This window comes from Puntigrus tetrazona, chromosome 7 (genome assembly GCF_018831695.1).
Source record: "Puntigrus tetrazona isolate hp1 chromosome 7, ASM1883169v1, whole genome shotgun sequence".
NCBI classification, from domain to species: domain Eukaryota; kingdom Metazoa; phylum Chordata; class Actinopteri; order Cypriniformes; family Cyprinidae; genus Puntigrus; species Puntigrus tetrazona.
The window spans coordinates 9,206,629-9,229,188 of record NC_056705.1 but is presented as its reverse complement, the minus strand read 5'-3'; the positions used below and the strand labels follow the sequence as shown (position 1 = coordinate 9,229,188).

At 37.9% G+C, this 22,560-nt stretch overlaps 1 protein-coding gene across 1 annotated transcript in view; it reads right to left on the bottom strand.

Moving 5' to 3' along the window:
- Positions 1-22,560, bottom strand: part of LOC122347884 (cell migration inducing hyaluronidase 1) — a 76,083-nt gene that overhangs the window by 17,218 nt on the left and 36,305 nt on the right. Inside the window, 12 exon segments of the mRNA XM_043243150.1 lie at positions 273-484; positions 1,374-1,589; positions 2,786-2,966; positions 5,452-5,607; positions 5,920-5,955; positions 6,798-6,929; positions 7,205-7,290; positions 8,438-8,566; positions 8,813-8,882; positions 11,386-11,591; positions 14,920-15,129; positions 17,712-17,881. Coding sequence (XP_043099085.1) covers positions 273-484; positions 1,374-1,589; positions 2,786-2,966; positions 5,452-5,607; positions 5,920-5,955; positions 6,798-6,929; positions 7,205-7,290; positions 8,438-8,566; positions 8,813-8,882; positions 11,386-11,591; positions 14,920-15,129; positions 17,712-17,881 — 1,804 coding nt within the window.

Here is a 22,560-nt window from a genome sequence, read left to right as displayed (position 1 = left end):
ATTATAATATATTAATTAAGATTGAATGAGTTGTCAGAAGCTTAGTACTGGAATGATGAAGTTACTTCTGATAATTGTATTTACGCTTCAATTAGTGAAGACTATCACGACGAACCTGTAAAAACCACAAACTTTTGTCAGTCGCAGAGCATATTTTTAGAAGTAATCAAAAAGCCAATGACAAAATTCCTGTTGGGTTTTCGTCGAGGGAACGTGAACTTCTGGACTGGCCTACAAAAACCCGTTCTCAGAGCAGCCGCTCTTCTGCTGACCTGTTGAAGTTGATGAGCCAGATGGTGACCTCGGCGGGAGCCGCTTGGTCCCAGTGCATGGTGTATCCTTTACCCAGCATGACCACGGGCTGGAACTGCTGGTAGTGGTTCCTCTTTCCCAGAGCGCCGACCATCTCCAGAGGCTTGTCTGGATACTCGTCTTTCACCAGCTTCATGTTCAGGTTGGCTGGGTTTCGGGTCTGGATATAAATCTGGAAAAAAAAAAAAACCCTTGTTTGACTGATTGATTGCTTTTCTCTCCGAAAGCTAATTTCAAAGAAGATTAAAGGCCCGTTCGCACCGAGGCCGATAACTGTAAAGATAACGCTAAAGACACGCTCCCAAAAGCTGTTCTCAATATTAAAGTGCCTCATTTATGGATTTTTAAAGAAGCGAGCTTCCGTACGGTGCGTGACATCTCCGAGCGAAAGAAAACATCCTGCAAAGTTTTTTAATCTAAAAGTGCGCCGTGCACAAAGTTATTGTCTCTCGAAAGAAAGAGTTGAATCACTGAAAAGAGTCGTTTTTTTAAAACGAATCCCGAAGCTCGTCGTCAGCATGTTCCCCGCCCTCTTGTTGGTCTTTGAACGAACAACGCTATGAAAGTAGTGGTTGCCCTGGTAAGGCCGTGCGCAAAACGGCACTGCGCTCGCCAACGCCGCTTTATCGAGCGTTACAGGCAAACGAGATGTGACAAATCACAAAAAATGAATCGCTGAGTGGATGCTTTGGGAGCACGTAAAATAAAAAGTAATGCATATAACAAGACAATGAAATTGAGCTTGCGTGCATGCCAACCTGTTGCTGGGATCTCCCGAAACCGAAATATGAATAACTTTCATTACCCATAAAAGGGGTACAGCTATAACGATAAAGGCACGTGGAAACATTGGATTTTCTGGCTGATGAATGCTAAAAACATCGACACGCAATCAGAATCCGTCTTGCTAAAATTTAAAGTGACAGACCAGCATGCGCTGAGAATAAACATGCCATACCGTATCTTTATAGGTATTGTTCTTGTTGTGAGCGGGGCTGACTTTGCGTAACCGACCGGCTGAACGGAGGCCACCGGTGACACCGAACATGGGTCGGACTCACCTGGGCGTAGCGCCCGCTGCAGATGGCAGCTCTCCAGTCAGGGATGTCAATGCAGTCGGGGTGTCTCAGGAGCCAGTTGTCCTCTTTGACTAGGAAAGCACCCGGGTATTCGCTCACAGAGCCGTCGATGTCGTGGAAAATGGTCGTCTTGTCGCCGTCCATCTCCATCCTGCTGAACCAGGGGCCCGGTTCCCCGAAGAACACGCGCGAGGTGATCTAGAGAAAGGATTACAGACGGGGGGGACGGCAAACATGGGAAATAATGTTTTTAAAACCAATAGCTGTAACAGTTTTATTCTGATTTGGACCAACAAAACTGCTTCTACATCTACATCTTAACCGGGAATATTTTACATGATCTATAAATAATATTTGCGCCTGCCGTACCACTTAAAATTTGGAGTTTATTAATATTTATTTTCATATAAGTAAGCGTCTTATGCTCACCAAGGCTTCTAAAATACAGTAAAAAACATCCAAGATGTAAAAAGTCTAAACCGTGCTGTAATGCAATTGAAAACGTTGAACACGCCGATTCGCGATCAAGAAACATTTTCGAATAGCGAGGGTTTTCAATCAATAAATAAATAAAAATAAAATAAAGCATTTTGTCAGAATTATTCGATGAACCAAAACATTTTCACTATGTATTTAACGTAATCTTTTAAAACATAAACGCAGTTTGAAAAGATTCATTTCTATAAAAATGCAGCCGGCAGCAATTTTTTAACAGGAGCGTATATTAAATTTGCCTTTTTGGAAATTCTGGTACATTGAACACACACACACACACACACAATTATTAGAATAATATTAGCTGTTAATATTTATTAAGTCCTGATAAGCCGTGTTTAAAACTCTCACACCTGTTATATACACCCTATATTTCCGTGGCAAGATGCAGTGTTGCTCAGCAACCATAAACCAAAAAATTTCTTTTATGGCTTGACTTGTTTGGGATGCATGTATTCACGGCTCCTTGTTGTTTTCACACGCACATATCAAAAGCAATGCCGTCTACTTTACTTGTGCCGATTTATCTTCATAAACGATGCTCACGATATCTCTACTGTCGCGCATTATGCACTGCCATACAATCCTAATCAGATTCCTGCTCTAGACTTTGCAGCCAATGAAGCCTCGTACACGACTATTGGAAGTGACAGGGAGGGTGGAGGAGAGATGATTATAACCAGAGGAAGGACAACCTCTGTCAGCGAGAAGACGCTCTAAAATGTTATAATCCTCTTTGACATCCCGCGCAAAATCAATCAGAGTTCCCGGAATAGCTCGGAGACAGTGACCCCCGTCCACCGTCGTTAGGCGGCACGAAGAGCGCCGACACGCATTTTGTCACGGGGTCGCAGAGAGCAGCACGCGGGGCCGGACGATAGCGGACGCCGCTCGCTTACCGGCACGTCGTCGAAGGTGATGTCGGTGACGTTGTTGTTCGGGCAGCTCTGCCACGAGTTGTTCAGGCGGAAGCCGAAGGCGCTGGTGTGCCGGCCGTCCAGAGCGATGAATTTGCGGAAAGTGCAGTTCTGGACGTTGATGGGTCCGTCGTAGATTTGCATTCCACGAATGGGGAAGTCCCTGCAGGGCAGACGGCGAGGACATCTGTGAGCTGCTTTTATGTATAATGATAACGCAATGAACAGCGGGGAGTTTAAAATATGAACAAAAAATGACAAAAATCTACAGAGAAACTAGATGCACTACATTAAAAAAGGTCATTTTATTAATATTCATATGCTAGAGTTTATTAATGCAAATGTTTGAATTAGCCTGTAATGAATTTTTTTTCTTATAATTTTAGAAGTTATTTATTTTTAACAAAATTATTTTATTTTTATTCCAGTTTTTGTATTAGTTAAATTGTAGTCTATTTTTATTACTAGACAGTGATCCAATCTAAGCTTTCATATAATATTTGCATTTGATTTGATTTTCAGCATTAATAAAAACATAATAACAGTGAATTGAATAACAAAAATATTGACTAATTGTTTATAAAATATTATTTTTGCATTTATAATTTTTAACTTTAACTTTTATTTTTAATTTTTTTACCGTGACTTTTTAGGTTCAGATTATTTGCATTTTAGTTGTATTTAATGCGTAGTACACTTACTTCCAGTTAATAATTTTAGTGATTCAACTTATTAATTTTTGCCAAATATTTTTCCTGTAATATTTATAGATTTATTACAATTAACAAAACATTTTAACAAAATAATGACATTTCTACATTATTAATTAATTTGCCTTGACATAATTAAGATAACTTTTTATTATTATTATTATTATTATTATTATTATTATTATTATTATTATTATTATTATTATTTTTAAAAATACTACGACCTCCGTGGGAAACAGTCCTAAGGAATGAAGTGTAATGCTCTTCTTACTATTTTCCTCCTCATTTTGAACAGCTATAACTTTCCGTCCCAGCGGTAGAAACTCGCCAAACTTGGCATGCATGAAGGGTCTGGGGTTAATTGCATTTTCTTTCATTTTGGGATAGATGGGATGTATGGTTGCCTAGCAACTAGCAGTTACATTTTCACTATTTCCAACATCCGCTGCCCAGCCTGAGCTTAAAATTTCACAGTTCTTCTCACGATGCGATGCATTTTCCCAAAGGACCCATACGGTTCGTCCTGCAAGTCGTGTGATCCCTGTTTTCTATTCATCAACTGCTTATGAATTTACAAATTGCAATAACCACAAAATTGCAACTTTGTTTGAAATCAATTGTTTTCGCCGACTCTTTAAAATGTGTCTAACTCTTTTAACAAACAACGGTTCTTTTAACAGAACAATTCTAATGACAACTGATGGCTGAATTGTCAAATTAAAGCTCTTTTCCGCAATCTAAAAGAGTAATGCTTGAAGCCTAAAGAAGGCACCTGACACTTTTAAGAGAGAAAGAAAGAGGCTTTTTCAGTTTGACTCTCATGGGTGCAATAAAGATGGCGGTAAAGGTGTTTTATCGTTCAATTTTTGGTACACATCCATGCAAAATCCAGCATTTTCTATAGGAGCGGAAGACAGAGAATATAAAGTGACAGGTGCTGAGCTGCAATATTACAGATGAAAGTCAAGCACATGAAATCCTCAAGCCCTGTCAGGTATAAAGGAGTCTAGAGATAAATTGCTCTGAGACGTCAGAAACTTTGGATTGATTTCTTCCCAATTGTAAACACAAAACTCGCTAAGCGTATTTCGTCTTTTACAGCAGTTTCCTCCGCTGGCTGGATTCCACTAATTGTGGCTTGCAGCAATATTTATTTTCGCTATTTAGTTTACTGCAGGTGTAACAGAAAGCGCACACTCCACCTTCAGTCAGCGTGAAGCCGACGCTGACTTTCTCAATGGAACGGTTCTCCCGAAAAAAGAACATTTAGTCACCCTCAGGCCATCCAGAATGTAGATGGGGTTATTGTTTTTTCCATCGGATCTGGAGAAATTTTGCATTACTTGCTCACCAATGGATAAACTGCAGCGGATGGGTGCCATCGGAAAAGTCCTACGGTCCTTCAGTTAACATTGTACTTGTGTATTATTGTGATGTTTTCATCAGCTATTTCCGACGGCACCCATTCACTGCTGAGCAAGCGACATAATGCTAAATTTCACCAAATCTGTTCAGATGAAGAACAAACTACACCTTGAATGGACCGACAGTGAAAAATACATCAGACATTTTTAGGTGAACTATTCCTTAAATACAAATTCATGGTCTCATTTCGAAGAAAAAACAACACTTTATTCCTTTTTGACTGACGTTACGATGTCCTGAAGCAATCAATTCCTCATGGATAAAATCTAGAGAGGTGGATAAAAAAAATGGCTTAAAGCACCGTTAAGACGTTTCTGGGAAAAAAAAGCCGGCATTAATGGGTCAAAGTCAAAACCAAGGTCGGTGTGATTTTTCTCTTTGCAAGGCCATTGAATCGAACAAACGTCTCCCTGGAAACCTTGGCGCGCTTTTTCACGTCATTCTCAACGCTTTCAATAGTGTTTTCAAGTGCAAAAACAAGATAAACGGCAAACCGACGTTCATGACACTCACACTCCTCGGGGCAGAGACCTGCCGAGATGATCGGGGCCACCCGGGCCCCAGGATTGATCGTTCGAGTCGGGCATCCCTCTGTTCCCGCTCTCTCCCACAAACAGAGAGTTCTTCACCTCCTGACGGGAGCCGTCGTCGTCCGGGAAGGTTCCTCCGCTGCGCACGAACACAGAAGCACAAAGTGAGAAGAAAAAAAAAAAAAAACGGCGCGAATCCACACCTTTTGAGAATATACACCACGTCTCTGCTGCGTTCTCACCAATAAATTACTTTCACATTCCCACAAAAGCCCCGACTCCTTCCCTGCGTCTTAAGAAGCCTCCCATATAAGGCATTTTCCAATTACAGGCACTACGCCCTGCGCCGTAATGAATTCAGCAAATATGAACACATTTCATTTTTAGACTGCTGAAATGTGTGCAAAGAAAATAATAGAATAAAGGGAAAATGGTGATTAGCGGGGTTTACCTGGCGAGAGTCAGGCCGATTCCATTATCAGCGAACCTGCGCGCAATTAAGATGAAGAAACACGTCAATGCTGACCGCGTGCCATGCGCACCGGACTCAAACGCATGACTGAAGTCAAAAATCGGTGACAGAGACACTCGACGGAATGAGAGTTTATTTAACAACTGCAGCTATTTCGCCGAAGCTCTGCTGCAACCCACATGAGCATATCATTTTTATTTTAAGCATGTAGTGCATTAAATCATACGTTTTAACGAAGCCCTTCGGTGCACATTGAATTTAGTAAGTGCTATTTCAGACATGCTGAGCTCATATAAACGCAAATGCACATGTTAGGAAATGTAGCATAAAAATGTCACACAATGGCAGAAATATCACAGAAAAAATTAAGAATAAATTCTGTCTAGGATTTAAATGAACAAAACAAAAACAAAGCATGCTTAAAAGATGTCAACATTTACATAATTACACATATATATATATATATATATACACACACACACACATATATATATATATATATATATATATATATATATATATATATATATATATACACACACACACACACACATATATATATATATATATATATATATATATATATATATATATATATATATGCTTAAAAGATGTCGACATTTACATAATTACCAGTGGAATCATTAAAAATTAAAATTAAAATAAAATTATATACATATATATATATATATATATATATATATATATATATATATATATATACATCAATCAGCCAAAAGCAAACCAAATAAAAAAACAGGCCTTAAAGGTGTCCAGAATCTCATAATTATCAGTGAGAAATTTCATATTGAATAAAGTAAATTGAACTCAAATACAGTCAAATAAATAAAGCTTACTGGCAATCGTCCAGCCAAACGTCTCCTCCTCTCAGCCATGCACCATGATCCTGGTTCTTGTAGGCCACAAAATGGTGAACTAGAGCAGGAACTCGTGGTTTGAAGGGGTCTGCGTCCTGGTGCGGGCTGTACCTGCCACAGGAAAGCTCAGGATGAACTCAAATTACAGCGATGCTATTATTTAAGCTGGCCTGCTGATCTTTGTGTTTGCCATTTGCCAGTGTATTGTCTTCAGAAGACTTGAAATACAGCAGCCAACATTTGAAGTGGATCAAAGACGTCCTAAGACAAGAACAGGTATTGTTTTGGCATTTTTAATGAAAAGTTTGAAGTCAATATGCACTACTTCTGCAAAATTTTGCAAGTTTTGTCGTTTCGGAGCAGGACCAGGAAGTGCAAATGCTGACCTCGCTCCTACGAGGGAGAGGTAGGGTCTCTTGTCCTTAGCATTAGCCTCGGTCGTCTTTACTCCGTGATCGAGGATCATCCCCGCCTACCAAAATACATAAACATCAAAATATGAAAAACTAGACCTCATTCATCAGTGCTTTATTTTAACATAACAGCGGAGTATCATGCAACATCCCTACTAAAATACTGACATACACAGCGTTCTGCTCGCTCTTCTATTATAAGCGTTACGCAGATTTCATAAGCTCATATTAATTAAGAGAATATATTAAGATAATAAATTAACTTAATACTCAAAATTAACTAGAGAAAGCAAAATTCTTAAAAAAATTGATTTGTTTTTTCCATTTATTCACCAAGGAAGCCTTAAATTGATCAAAAGTGAGGGTTTTAAAATAAATTATGTACACTTTCTATTATTTAAAAAAAATATTTAGCTGCATTTGTTTAAAAGTTACAGTATTTATAACGCTGCAAAATATTAGCATACTTAAAATTAATTCTGCTCTTTTGAATATCTGTTCATCAGAAAATCCTGAAAAAAAAATCACGTTTTCCACAAAAAAATTAAGAAGCACAATTGCTTTGTTAACATTGAGAATGAATATTTCTTGAGCAGCAATCAGCATATTAAAATGATTTCTTCTTAAGATAATTCAGCGTTTCATCTCGGAAATATATCACATTTTAAAAACGTATTCAAATAGAAAAGGTTTTTATATTATTTCACAATTTTACTGTGTTTTTGATCAGCCTCGGAGAGGAGGAGAGACTTTTGAAACCGTTACAAAAAATTACCAATCTTTATTTTTCCCCTGAAAACAAAACTTTTAAAAAAATATTCAAAAAAGCCTAATTGTCCTGACTGTAAAAGCTTGGTGTCTTAAAGATAAGTTGCACTGTACTGCGGACGGTGCTGTATTTCAGCGCAAAGACACCAACCCTGGATTCCCCAGCCCTTAAATCACGTTTTATTAAAGGGCTAAGTAGCTCAAAATGAGTTATATTTCAATTACGGTGGCCGCACTGAGAATGACGCCATAGATTACGGCGGGAGGGCGAGGGAAAACGTTCGCCCGCTTCCTCTTTTTGAACAACAAGCTCATCAATCTCAAGCATCGGCCTTTTAATGCTGTACACAAAGAGCGGCGCTAGCGGCACCAGTATCTCCGGTGCCATGGCCCACTTTCATTCACGACACACACACACACACACACTCACACACTCACCCTGTAATTGGAATGAGCTCTGTTATTAATGAACAGCCCCATGGGTGTATGTTCGGACTTGCCGGGGGAGTACATGCCCTCTGATGGACCGGTGGGGACGTGGTGGAAAATGAACCAGAATCCTGTTTCCTGCAAGACCGCACACACACACACACACACACAGATATTACATGTGCACGGAGACGGTGCTAATGGGCGTCCTAATGACACAAAATGCATTGAGAATGAGCTCACAGCGGTATATAAAAAATATCCGAGGCTAAGCAACGCACGCAGCTGTATGATCCATCGCAAATAAGCATGGTAGGTGGAAAGGAGCCACCGAGATACCGTGGCACCATTAATCAGAGGCATCGCTGTGGTAACAAGACTAACCTCGGATCCGGCCGCGGCACAGTTGATGAGATTGTTATTGGGGTTAGCCATCCAGAAGGTGGAGGTGGCGCTGAGAAAGAGAGAAGGACGCTGATTAGACTCCTCTGACGCCACAAACACAAACAAACACGGCTGACATTTAGCACATGTCCATTCTTAACCTCATCACGAGCAGATTATTACTGGCTTTGCTCTAACTGCGTGTGGAGAAAACACATGAGAGATGAGTCCTTTTCAGCTTGAGCCATTTTATTATTGACAGGAAAACAAAATTGGTCGTGAAGCATGACAGCTGGTCTAAAGTGGTCCTTACTTAGTAATGAGCTGGTTTAATCCGGTCATGACCAACTAAACATCAGCTTAAACCTATCTATCTATCCCTCTGCCTATCTATCTATCTATCTATCTATCTATCTATCTATCTATCTATCTATCTATCTATCTATCTATCTATCTATCTATCCCTCTGCCTATCTATCTATCTATCTATCTATCTATCTATCTATCTATCTATCTATCTCTATCTATCTATCCCTCTGCCTATCTATCTATCTATCTATCTATCTATCTATCTATCTATCTATCTATCTATCTATCTATCTATCTATCTATCTATCTATCTATCTATCTATCTATCTATCTATCTATCTCTATGATGTGATATGAAATGGTATGCAAAATCTCACTGCAGTATTTTAATAGGAGACTTAATCACAAAGGACCAAAAGTGGTGATATTCCAGTATCTCTGGCAGCGTCTTCGTCTATAATTCAAAAGCTGTGAAGCTTCGTCCTCTCTATCGATCTAATTTCAATCTGAAAGGTGCGCCGTTCATGCAATATATATGAGAGCAATTAGCAATTTAATGCAATTTAACGCCCTAACGATTTGGAAGCCGGTTCATTCCACATGCTACACGGAAACGGTCTAAACGCACCAAAAAGGTGTTTGTGTGAAGATAAACATCCGCGTGGGGGGAAAAAAGGCATCTGTTGCCCGTTTACCTGTTTGCGTCGCATCGGTCCCATTCTTAAGACGCGTAACTAGACATAGTCAAAAATGAAGGATTCGTTTCCATAAGCATTCACCTCATCCTAACAGCGCACACGTAACCGCACTTCAAAGCAATCCCCTCTCTGCGGTACAAATTAAACATATTTACTGTCAACACCAAACCCCAGTTTTCCCAACCCAGACAGTTTCACTGCCAGAGTTTAGCGGGCCTTCTTAATGTGGTGATGTTGTTATTTTAATTAGCAAAGATTATCCGAGGTTCTGAGAATGCGGGTGCATCTTAGGATAAAAATCGTTACACAATAATGAGCTCGGGCGGAAACGATCATCAGTGCGACCGCATGTTGTGTTGTTGCTTCTTAAGGGGAAGCCTTGATTAAAGAATACCAGCGAGAGTGAGAAAACAACTAAAAAAGGGTTTGTCAGGGGCACGAGTCAACAGAACGCAGCTAGTGTAATGATGATGGCCGTGGCGTCTCTTAATGATACAAAAAATTAGAGCTGCATGACAGCCATATTGCAATTAGTTTGACAAATACTGGAAAAGCGTTTTCGAACAGCAATGTGACAATTGAACATTTCATTGCTTCGACATAAAAGCAGAATTTTTTTAGCTACAAGAATAAAATAAACCAAACTAGGGTTGGTTTACGTCGGTTTATGCTAGTTAGTACAGTCGTTTAGTTCTATGAGGTCAGCCGTAGTTCATTTATATATTAGTATATATTTATGTATATGCGCATATGCAAACATATACATAAATTAATCAATAAAAGGGTTCTTATCATTAGCGCTAAAAGTGCTCAAAACATTTTGTTAACTGAAACGAAGCTGAAATAAACTAAAATATAAATATTAGATAAAAATGTAACATTTAAAAATGTAGTTTCAAGCACAAGAATCACGAAAATCACTCTACTAAATAATAAAAAACTACATAAATAAATAATACAATTATTATTATCATTAAAATACAAATTATGATACATATATCGTAAACATAAAATTCTGAAACCATTTAAAAAATACAAAAATAATTTTAAAATGACAATTCTATAAAATATATATTATATATATATATATATATATATATAAAGTAGATCAAATTTCATTAAATTTGTCTTAAACCCAAAACAATATCTGTTCTTGTCTTGTGTGTTTTGATCTTAAAACTGGCAAAAAAAAAGGCAAAATAAACTAAATAAATAAATAATACAATTATTATTATCATTAAAATACAAATTATGATACATATATCGTAAACATAAAATTCTGAAACTATTTAAAAAAATACAAAAATAATTTTAAATTGACAATTCTATAAAATACATATTATATATATATATATATATATATATATATATATATATATATATATAAAGTAGATCAAATTTCATTAAATTTGTCTTAAACCCAAAACAATATCTGTTCTTGTCTTGTGTGTTTTGATCTTAAAACTGGCAAAAAAAAGGCAAAGTAGACTTTCTTACTTCTTTCTTTTAATTTTAGGGCGACATATTCTCGAGGTAAAATCATCCACACCACTGAGTGAACGTTACCTGCAGTCCTGGCGTGGTTTGGCCACGTATCCAGGATAAGCTCCGTTGGTTATGTCACGGCACATCTTGCTGTCTCTGTCGGATGGCAGGAGTGTGCTCGCCTTCACCAGCAGACCCAGACAATGGTCGAACGTGTTTCTCTCCTCCGGCCCGTCCTCAGTGAAGAAGCAGTGTCCTAAAGCATCATAGCCCACAACATCCTTCACCTAGCGAGAAATTAGAAAACAGAAGATGAGTTTTTTTTAGCAACTGTCCTCATCATTTACTGCTCAAATCGATCAGAATCAAAAATGTAAAAAGACAATGTTCGTCTGTTAAAATGGTTTAAAATACCGCAGACAAGTCCTATTGACTAATTTTACGCTGCTTTTTGATGCTTGATAGTTTAAGTCCACAAGGCTTTGATATCCATCCGAAAGCTTCTTTTGCATGTCACAGAAGAAATGAATCAGGATCAAAAATGGAAGCAGAGGGTTTTCGCCTGTGAATATTTCTCATGAAAAATGGCATAAAATACAGAGCAAATGGAGCATTATTGACTAGTTTTGGACTGTATTTTCAAGCTCAATAGTTTAAATCCCCATCCGCAAAGTTTGGACATCGTGAAAGGACATGGAGGTGAGAACAAAAACGACAGAATTCTTATATTTTATATTCGGTCATATAATGCTTATATTAAATCATGGCTACTTTATTCTGAAGTACAAATTAAAACAACCTTGCATGAATAGTGAAATCTAACGAAAGAATACCCAAATTACTCAAAATTAATCAGAATCAAAAAAGTAAGCAAAGGGTGAATATTCTCAGTGAAAACAGCTTCATAAGAATTAACCGTCTGGTGCTTTTTGGCCATTTTTAACAATTGTTTGTGATTTTTTTTTATTTTTCTGAGCCAAAAATAAATATCAAAATAATGTTCCCCTGGTTTACTAAATGTACCGACTAAATTATTATTCACTGAAACAATCTTGTCAGGGATATTTACAACAAAAAATCAATTTCTGACATATTAAAAGATTAATTACTTTCACCTGAAATACTAACTTACATTTTTAAAATTATCCAAGGTTTTGCCCATCTGTCAGTAAGATTTTTCACTCATTTAAAACACAATAACTTTTAATATGCTTCCTTATTCTTTTATATGTTTTAATACGTACAAGTGAGAATAAGCACGTTGTTTGAAGTTTTACATAAATGAACGACAATGTTATTTCAGCCAAATTTTACTTTCTACGGACAAAAATTTATTTTGATGCAAATTTGGAACACAGCTTCTTTATATTTACGGGTTAGATTTTCACACCGTTTTAAACTAAAACTAAATAAATAATAATAAAAAAGTATTTTTGTGCTTTTTACATTTTTACATCTTTTGTTTTTAAATATATTTCATGATAATAAAATGAAGCTTCTATGACTTAAACGCATTCAAGATTCACAACAGTTTAGGCTGTAAAATTTTGTTTCAGGTTTATCCTTAAAAAGTAATTAACAGTCAATAAATGGATCAATAATATAATTGAATATAAAAAAAAATCCAAACATATTACATACATCCAACCAACATGTTGTGTAAGGTTTGTTTAGGCATGAAGGTGAGTAAACCATGCAAAAATTTTCATTATTAACGCAGATGGCAACCAACATAAACCGGCATAAAAGCCAGTACAAGGTGTTTCCATAAAAGAACACCTGCTGTCAATACAGATTTCTAAAAGCCTCAGCCTCAGCTGAAACGCTGCACTTTTTGCCATCAGACACGACGCTGATGGAAACATCATCTGCTCCGTGAGTGCTGGCAAACAACACGGTTTTTGGGAATGAAAGCAATTCCATTAATCCCTTCAAAAAAAATAGGTGAATTGTAAACTACCCCAGTATGTGATACAACTACTGCTGGGCAGAAGAACATTTAGCCTTGTTAAACGCATTAGAGCCAACCCTCGTCAAAGAGTCATTCGCGTCAGAGCTCTGAGGTCGGTGCATCCCTCCCGCTGGCTCCGAAATAAAACCGTAGCACGCCGTCACGAGCGAACAACGCGGCTTCGGCGTACCGTAACCTTTCACCTCGTCTCCTGTGAAGAAAATAAAGCGGCTTACGGCGGCGCTCCAGCGTCTTTGAGAAGGGTTTGAACGGCAGCTCCGCGCTTTACAAAAACCAAGGACGGATGCGGCGCGGTAAACTGCAGATTCACATTCCTGTTCCGTCGAGCTCTGACAATCCATATTTCATTTAACTAGATCGAGTCAAAAGAAGCCAAGTGCTCTTTTCAGCTCCGCTATGATGCAAACAATACTAGATGTTATCAGTGTCTGCAAAACAGCTGGATATCGTGCAAGTGTGAAAAGGAAAGCCTAGTCTGTCAATTGCAAGGTTTTGGACTAGATGATTTAGTTTCCTTACTTGGCAGTTTTCAATCCCTAAAGCTTCAATTGAAGTCTCGCGAAGAGGGAAGGGGTGTGGTCTGTCAATCAAAATCAGACAGATGATTGACAGCTAGAGATCACCAAGAACGGAGGAGAAGCCTCTCCAGGAAGGCATTCAGCCATATTGATTTTTGACACACTTCACCCTTTCAGGCTTTGCGCTTTAAACCTGTCTTAAACTATACGTCTTGGTTACATAAAATGGTTACAACAAGCCTAATTCGAACTATTTAAAGTCGTGTTTGGACGTATTTTACGTTTGTGTACAGATGCGAATGCTTGCCGAGCAAAGGACGTTTAGACACTGATCCAAATATTTTTTTTAGATACAATTTAGATAATTAAATAAAACAATTTTCAAGTATACTTGTTTTAAGGATTTCCGTTTTTACTTTTTTAATGTAAATTTGTCTCGTTTTAAGTAGGTTTAGATACGTATACGAATCCATACACCCATATTGTTAAAGTGCCCCTATTATGGATTTTGTTTTAATAAATGAGCTTTAATGCAGTGTGTAACACAGCTCTAAGTAAATGAAGACATCTTGCGAAGTTTTAAATCTCAAAGTGCACCGTGTATAAAATGATTGTCTCTCTCTCAAAAAAAAGAGTTGACTCTGAATCATTGAAATTAGTCGTTTTTGAAAAAACATAAAGCGTTAGCGTATTGCCCACCAACTTTTTGGTCTTAATGAAAATGTAAATTCATTCTTTACCACTAGGTGGCACTTTTGGAACGGTCAAAGCTCACAAACACCGCTTTAAATTAAATTTGATTTCAATTAGATTGTTATACTCCATTTGCAAACTGTTACTAGATTAGAAAAACTATGTGTTACTGGGTTACGAAAAACCTCATTCAGGATTCATTGTCTGAAAAGTCTTATTATCTTATGTTATGCTTCTCAATAACTGCATGTTGTTTTATGGATATTTTTTATTGTTTCAGTGAATTTTGAGTAAATATTGTGCCCAAGTACGTCTATGGCAGCACTGGGTGAAAACTGAGGTAATAATAAATAAAAGATTCCATTCTACTAAAATGAAGATCAATGCTGCAGCAGAGACTAGTTATGGATGTCCTCTGTGTCTGAAACTCACCAGCAGGCCGTTGGTGCCATGGACAGTGACGCATCGGGAGAAGGTTTGATGAATGGACAGGTCCTTCACATAAGTTGGCGGGTCATAGCCTCCCTTCTCATCCACGTCCCCGTTCATATGGAAGTGGACCGGGTAGTGACCCATAGACTGCTGGCCCATGTGTTTAAACTCCACCCCTTCCACATGCACCGAGCGGAAACCTCGTTCTGCCTGAAAAATAAAACATAAGAGAAATATACCTCTTTTGTGCTATTTTTGACTCTAATGGTGATATTTTGGCATTTAATGCTATACATATCTGTCTTGGGTGCTTATGAATATGTACTTGTTTAACCGCATGTAATAATAACAACTTTTCTCACACAATTTGGACGACTTTATTGCAATTCTGAGTTCTTCTGAGACAGAATTGCAAAAATTGCACACATTTAGAACTGTCAGAATCGTGGGATAAAAATGTTGCAATAACCTTTTTTTATTCAGTTGCAGAAAATAAGAAAAAAAGCAGGGTGAACCGAGAAACAAACTCAGGATTTTGAGGAAAAAAAGTCACCTCGGAATAAAAATAGTAGGATTGCAAAATGTAAAATCAGAATTTGCGAGAAAGCAAAGCAGAATTGCAGAAAAAAAAATCAGAATTTTGATTTTAAAAAGTGCAGTTACCTTTTTTTTTATTCTGTGGCAAAAACATTCATATATATATATGACTATTATCTGACCTCAGAAAAACTTTGCGAGTATTAAAACATTCATTAAAAATCATAAAAAAGTATTTATTAATTAATTAAATAAAAATCACTGGAGTAAGTTTTACAAGAAAACTATTTCTATTTCTGGTTCTACATCAACTTTTCAAAAAAAAAAAAAAAAAAAAAAAATGTAAATAAATTAATAAATAATTATTTTTTTCAAATAACTTTTTTTCCATTTTTTTTCAAATTTTTTTTTTTTTTTCCCAAATAAATAAAAATAAAATGTTTTGGAATCCCTGAAGCAAGGAACAAATGGTTCCATTCTATTAATTTTGTACTAATAGCTGACTGATTCGATCACAAGGGGTCACAGGGTCTACGCAAGTGGTATTATGGAAATCCGAAATCTGAACCTGGCGAATCTAGATGAAAGAACATCAAAAGTGAGGAAAGTAAATATCATCGCCCTTTCTGAATGAGATTTGAAACACGCCAGTCTGTGTGAGTATATGCAGGGGTGGGAAGTAAAGGTGTCAGCAAGATTGATTTTCTCTCTTCTCTCGTTCTCGCATGTTTGACAGAATGTTCGCTTTCAGATTTCCCGGCTGCCTTTTTTGTGACCTACATCAGATTGTTTCAAGTCAAAGGACGTGAAATATGTTGCACGTCATATCTGCGAGACGCGGTAGAATGCGAGTGAAAGTAAGATGATTTGACGTTTCCCAGGGGAAGGTGGCAAACTTTGGCTCCAATTAATGTCTTTCATCTTTTTGGACGGCCAAATGTACGGTTTCACCCCGGCCATGACATTTCTCTTAATGTTTCATAAATTAGATTAGCTGCCTGGCAAATATCATGAGAATGTGACAGTACGGCCTCAGGAGGAGGTTTTTCTGACCTCCCTTGTGGTCGAAAATCATAAACACAAGTCGGGTCGAGTGTTAAGTGTGTCATTGGGTTCATTGCTCTAAACAAGCAGGCCGAGCGTTTATTCAAATGGGCGTGCGAGTAAAGAGCATTTTTGACTGACATGGTGACCCAAACGCGGATGCAGCTCTCATTAAAAAATTGTACTCATTCCAACCAAATAATTAAACCATTTATGAGCCCGTCGCCAATATTTTTGTTGTCAAAGTCGTTTGATCTCATATGACCTAATGTAAGGGCCTGCAATAATGAGGTTTGACCAGCGTGGCGCAGTAGAGCAAGATTGGGATTTTTTGACTGGGACCAAGCTAACCAGCAGAGTTTCGGAAAGGTTTCATGTAGGGGCGGAAAGAAAAGAAACTGTGGATCTTTTGGTAAAACGGAGGAATATAAAACAAAATAGTTGATATAGAAGTGCTATTAAAGGGTACGAAGGTCTTACAGGAAAATCCCGTATGTTGTTCCAAACCTGTAAGACCTTCGTTCATCTACGGGTCACAAATTAAGATATTTTTTACTAATATCGGAGAGCTATCTGACCCTGCATAGACAGCAACGCAACTGAAATGTTCCCAGCTCCAGAAACGTAGTAAATATGTTGGTAAATCAGTCCATGTGGCTCAGTGGCTCAACTTTACAAGAATACTTATTTCTTAAGCAATCTTTTCTTTAAGATCTTTAAGGCTACTATTATTTACTAGCAAGAACTACAACAATTCACATATTTATCACTTGCAAAACCATTACTGTGAGGCAGGTTTTGTCAAAAGCAGCTTCCTCACAACTTGAAAGACAGGATGGCCTAGTTGTTGCACATGGAGATTTCTTCTTGAGCGGAGAAACGGGCCAACCTTCTGCGTGACAGCGAAGGTGAGGAGGGGAAAGGAACAGTCAGATCTGGGCCAATTACTAGAGAGGTCAGACGCTTGAGTCGCCCCATCACGTACACACACACACACACTGACAGGCCCTTCGAAGGAGCCAACGCCAAAAAAAATGTCCGTTCTGCTTAGTTTGACAGAGTGTTAATGTCTAGCTAGAGGTGCCATCGCTGTGATATCTCATTCTGAGGGTGTGGACATCCATGCTCGGATGAGCCAGTGGACGGATGGAGGCATTACAAGACGACGCTAGACGGCATTTAAAAGAGAAATGGCAGGAGGGTCGGGTTACCTTAAGATGGCCGCCGAATGTATCGAAGGAGAAGAACTTGCAGGCGTCGTTGCCGTAACAGGTCGGCTCCATCTCGCCTCTGATCAAAATGTTGCGAGTCAGCAGTCCGACCTCTGCCCGCATGTCCACGCCGTCCATCTCCTCTCCGATGTGAAGGTACGCTGGTTTACCTGGACGACGCACACACACAACTTCATCACACCTCAGCTATGCAATCTTTTTTAATAGGCGCATCCATATTTGCATATTAATGCACTATTCAATGCTTTTTTTGTGATATAAATAGTGCAAGTAGTGCGTTTACACAGAAAATGCGATTTAAATACCTGGATAATGCACTTAATTACAAAAAATGTTGGACGTTGAACACTTCTTGCTCTGAACTGTTGCGGCTTTAATTATGCAAAGGACGGGAAGGAGCTCTTGGACTACAACAATTAATGACAAAATAACCATGTAACATTCATGCACATTCAAAAACATAAATACAGTGTATAAATGTATAGCACAACATTTTGAATGTAACTATGCTTTATATCATTTTTATATTAATTCATTACTTAATAATGTCTTCCATTCCACATGAATGATATTTTATTATTTATTGTGCTATTTATATAGTCTGAAGCAGAATATCATTGTAACAGATAGATAGAACAATATAATGAATGATAGAGCAACAGGTATAGTAGAACGATAGATAGATAGATAGATAGATAGATAGATAGATAGATAGATAGATAGATAGATAGATAGATAGATAGATAGATAGATAGATAGATAGATATGCAGAGGTATAGATAGATAGATAGATAGATAGATAGATAGATAGATAGATAGATGGATAGATGGATAGATGGATAGATGGATAGATGGATAGATGGATAGATAGATAGATGGATAGATGGATAGATGGATAGATGGATAGATGGATAGATGGATAGATAGATAGATAGATAGATAGATATGCAGAGGGATAGATGGATGGATGGATGGATGGATGGATGGATGGATGGATGGATAGACAGATAGATAGATAGACAGATAGATAGATAGATATGCAGAGGTATAGATAGATAGATAGATAGATAGATAGATAGATAGATAGATAGATAGATAGATAGATAGATAGATATGCAGAGGTATAGATAGATAGGTAGATGGATAGATAGATGGAGAGTATTATCAAGTCTACCAGTAGAAATTCTCCCAGCCCCAGATATCTCTCTCAATCAATCATTGTCTGGTTTGTCTTCCTCTTCCTTCAGAAAAAGTCAGTCTCACACATTATACATGAAGTTCTCAGAGTTTCTGGACACCACAAGTTCTGCAGCAGGACTGAGATCCGGCAGCAGGCACACAGAGAAAAAGAGATTACGAGAGAAACAATAAATGCAGAACTATATGAGAAAAGCCGAGAGAGAAAAATAGGCCAAATGAGGGAGAGCAAGCGAGACAATTCTCGACTTATCATATATTTTTTTGTGGGAATTTCATGGCTCAAATTGGAGAAGGCGTAGAGGGACAGAGGGAAAGAGAGAGATGTCATTCCACCCTCAGACATTCCTCCCGCCTGACCCAGATACTGGGCTGAAGAGGCTCCAGGACTCAGAGCTCATCTGATAATCACAAACAGGGATGCCCAGCTCTCTCCTTTCCCACATTGTCTTCCTCCGACGCGTCCCGGGAGACTGGGCCATGTTGACAAATTGCTCCTCCTAATGGATGAGATCCTCTCAACGCTCATTTATTCATTTTTAAAATGACTACAGTCACAATGCGGCTGGACCTTGAGTCTGTCTAGCAATCAAGGGAGGCTTACAGATGTGTCTGGCACGGGAGCGGGACGCAGAGAAAGAGACCCAGAGGAAAGAGAAATCACAAACCAGATCTCTTTAATATCTCAAATGCTTCTCCGTGGTCTTCTGCTTCTCACATTTGCCCGCGTAAAAGATACTTTCAAACATTTCAACCGCTTTTTGTGTGTCTCCGCAAGTGAAAGTGCAGAAACATTGTGAAATTTTGTGAAATTATTTTGCATCTCAAATCTTTGTATAATAGCAATAAATAATGAGATGATTTAAATCTAAATATCAGAAGATGACCGCGAAGTAGCTCTTTGCATTGTGCTGCGAGTCCATTAAAATTAAGCAATATTATTATAATATATAATAAAAATATATAATGATATAATTAATAGGGTCCATAAATGAAATTGCATAATATCCTACAATTTATTAATATTAATTTAACATTCCTTTAAAATGTATTTATTATATTTTGCTAACATTCCTTTAAAAATGAGAGAAACAGTGCAACGTTATGAAAATCTGTGACACAAATATTATTTGAGTTCTTATCAAAACTCGTTTTTGCAACGTTCGGAGCATCGACATAAAATGTATGCAATATGGTTCAACATTATGTGTTAAACTTTCTTCTGCAAAACCAATAAATAAAGGAGGAACTGAATATAATATCATAATAATTATAATCCAATGAATGAAACCTGGCTAAAGGCTCCAGGTTTAGTCAAATATCAAAAGTCTGCAATCCATTTCATTATGAGCTCCATATTTATTTATTTTTTTACCAAAATCCTCCCTATTCACTTAATCGAGAGCTTGAGCTTCCTGAGCTTGACGAAAATCAAAAATGAAGACAGATTTCATAACAAACAGCAGTCTGCAGATGCCTAATCGTCGCGCGCCATTTTATTGGCTGCATGCTGATAAGATTAATGGCGATCTATTTCAATCGCACACCTCTGTGTAGAAACGCCATCAGATGAGCTGACGGCCAGCTGGCTCCAAACACACGCATGAGGGACGGGGCAGGGTTCAGAACAAACAGGGGTCAACAGATTGAAACTGCTTCCCGGCCAGAAGTGGGGCAAATCCAACAGATGGGTGTCTTTCCATCACACACACACACACACACACACAAAGAGGAAACTACAAACTGAGTGAAAATCCATGTTTTTAGCCTGAACCATTGCCTAGCAGTTTTCTCACCGCTCACGCAGGCAATAGGAGCTTGAATCTGACTCACTGGCTGGTTGTTAGCACTCGGATTAAAACGAGTGTCATCAGTTCAACTGAATCAGAATCATTTCGAAAAAATGATTCATTGACAATTCATCACATGCATTCAGTTCCCAAAGAGAGTGCGAACAGATGAGGTGTTTGGAAAAACGGGATAGAAAAAGGAAAGACGTTAACAAGCACAGACTCTCTCACACACACACACACACTCACGCAACCCAAATTCTTATACACTTCAGCAAAAAACATCAACACCTAATTCACAGCCAAGCAAAAATACTCACCGCCCATCAACACCCAGCTAAATGACACATGCACACAAAACGACGCTCCATCAACAGATGACTGCCTTCACTTATGAACAAATTGGAATGATCCAATCAGGGTGGGACGATGGGAGTCTGACCCTCCTAATTAAAAGAATATTCTTGCTTAAGTTTAGGTCTATCACCAGTATCTGTGATATATATATATATATATATATATATATATATATATATATATATATATATATATATATATATATATAAAAATTATAAAAATAAATCAAAACAATTTTGTTTATAATATTATAGTTTAAATAAATAATTTAAATAAAAATATATATTATAAATAAATAATGAAAAGAAAATAATCTAAAATAATAAATGTTATTTAGCAATATATATAGCAATTAAATTAAAATAGTAAAGGTTTCCAGTCATAAAATAAAATAGAAACTAAAACAAAAAAAACAACTCTACATTAAATATGAATACTATAATATACATAGTACATTTTAGTGCTGAGTGATGTGTACAGTCGACAAAATAAAAGAAAATACATTTTATAATATGAATAATAATAAATAACCCATATACGAAAAAAAAAAACTAAACTATTAAAAATAGTAACTAAAATATAAAAAACCCTCATATTTCATCATGTTAAACATGAAGCCATTTGCACTTGTTCCAGACATTATTATTACACTACGGTGTCCGGGCGTATAGGAGTTGTAATTAAATATAGCTAAAATCCTCCCAAGCCAAAAATAAACTACTCTAACATGTATAAAAATGCATGAGCTATATCTTTCAGTGCTGAATGAGGTGTATAATCGACATTTCTTTTGTTCTGTCCGCTGTTTCTGTCTCTTTTTTCCACTGAACGTATCGCGATGCATTCAGGCATTGTTTTCCACAAATTCGATCTACAGAAGGCGTTTCAGGAGACAGAGCGATCACCTGCCTACCGAACAGCCTTTTGTGTTGTAAGTGCACCGACGACGCCTTAAAACGCTTCCGCTGTGCGATTCGCGCACTTGATACAATCAAGCTAGCTTCTGACGCCGAGCGGTACGCGTTCAGACAAACAAACACGCGCGTTCGCTCAGCATGACACAGGCATCTCCACAGACAACTGAAGAGGATTAAATGAGTTTCCCCAGGGCTGGAAAACTGTCTAATAGCTTTCATAGCAGTCTTAAAGTGAGAGAGCGTCCCACACTTCCGCATCACAGACACAAACGCGGAGAGACGAGCGCTCGCCATCAATCTCCTGTGAGAGCATCATTAGCGCCGTATCGAAAACACGCATCTTTGAATTCGTCGTGATGAATACGCCGGGCGCTTTGTTTTCGTGACATCTTCCCTTGTTTGCAGTCGCCCACGTGCCGCGCGAACCCGCTCTAATCGCGCAGGCAGTCGAGACAAATTACGACCGCGGCGGATAATGAATGCGCGACCTCTGCTCCGCCAGAGGTCTCGGTGCGCAAACGCGTGCGCGCGCACACATCCAGGCCTTGATTCTCAAGCAGACATGCA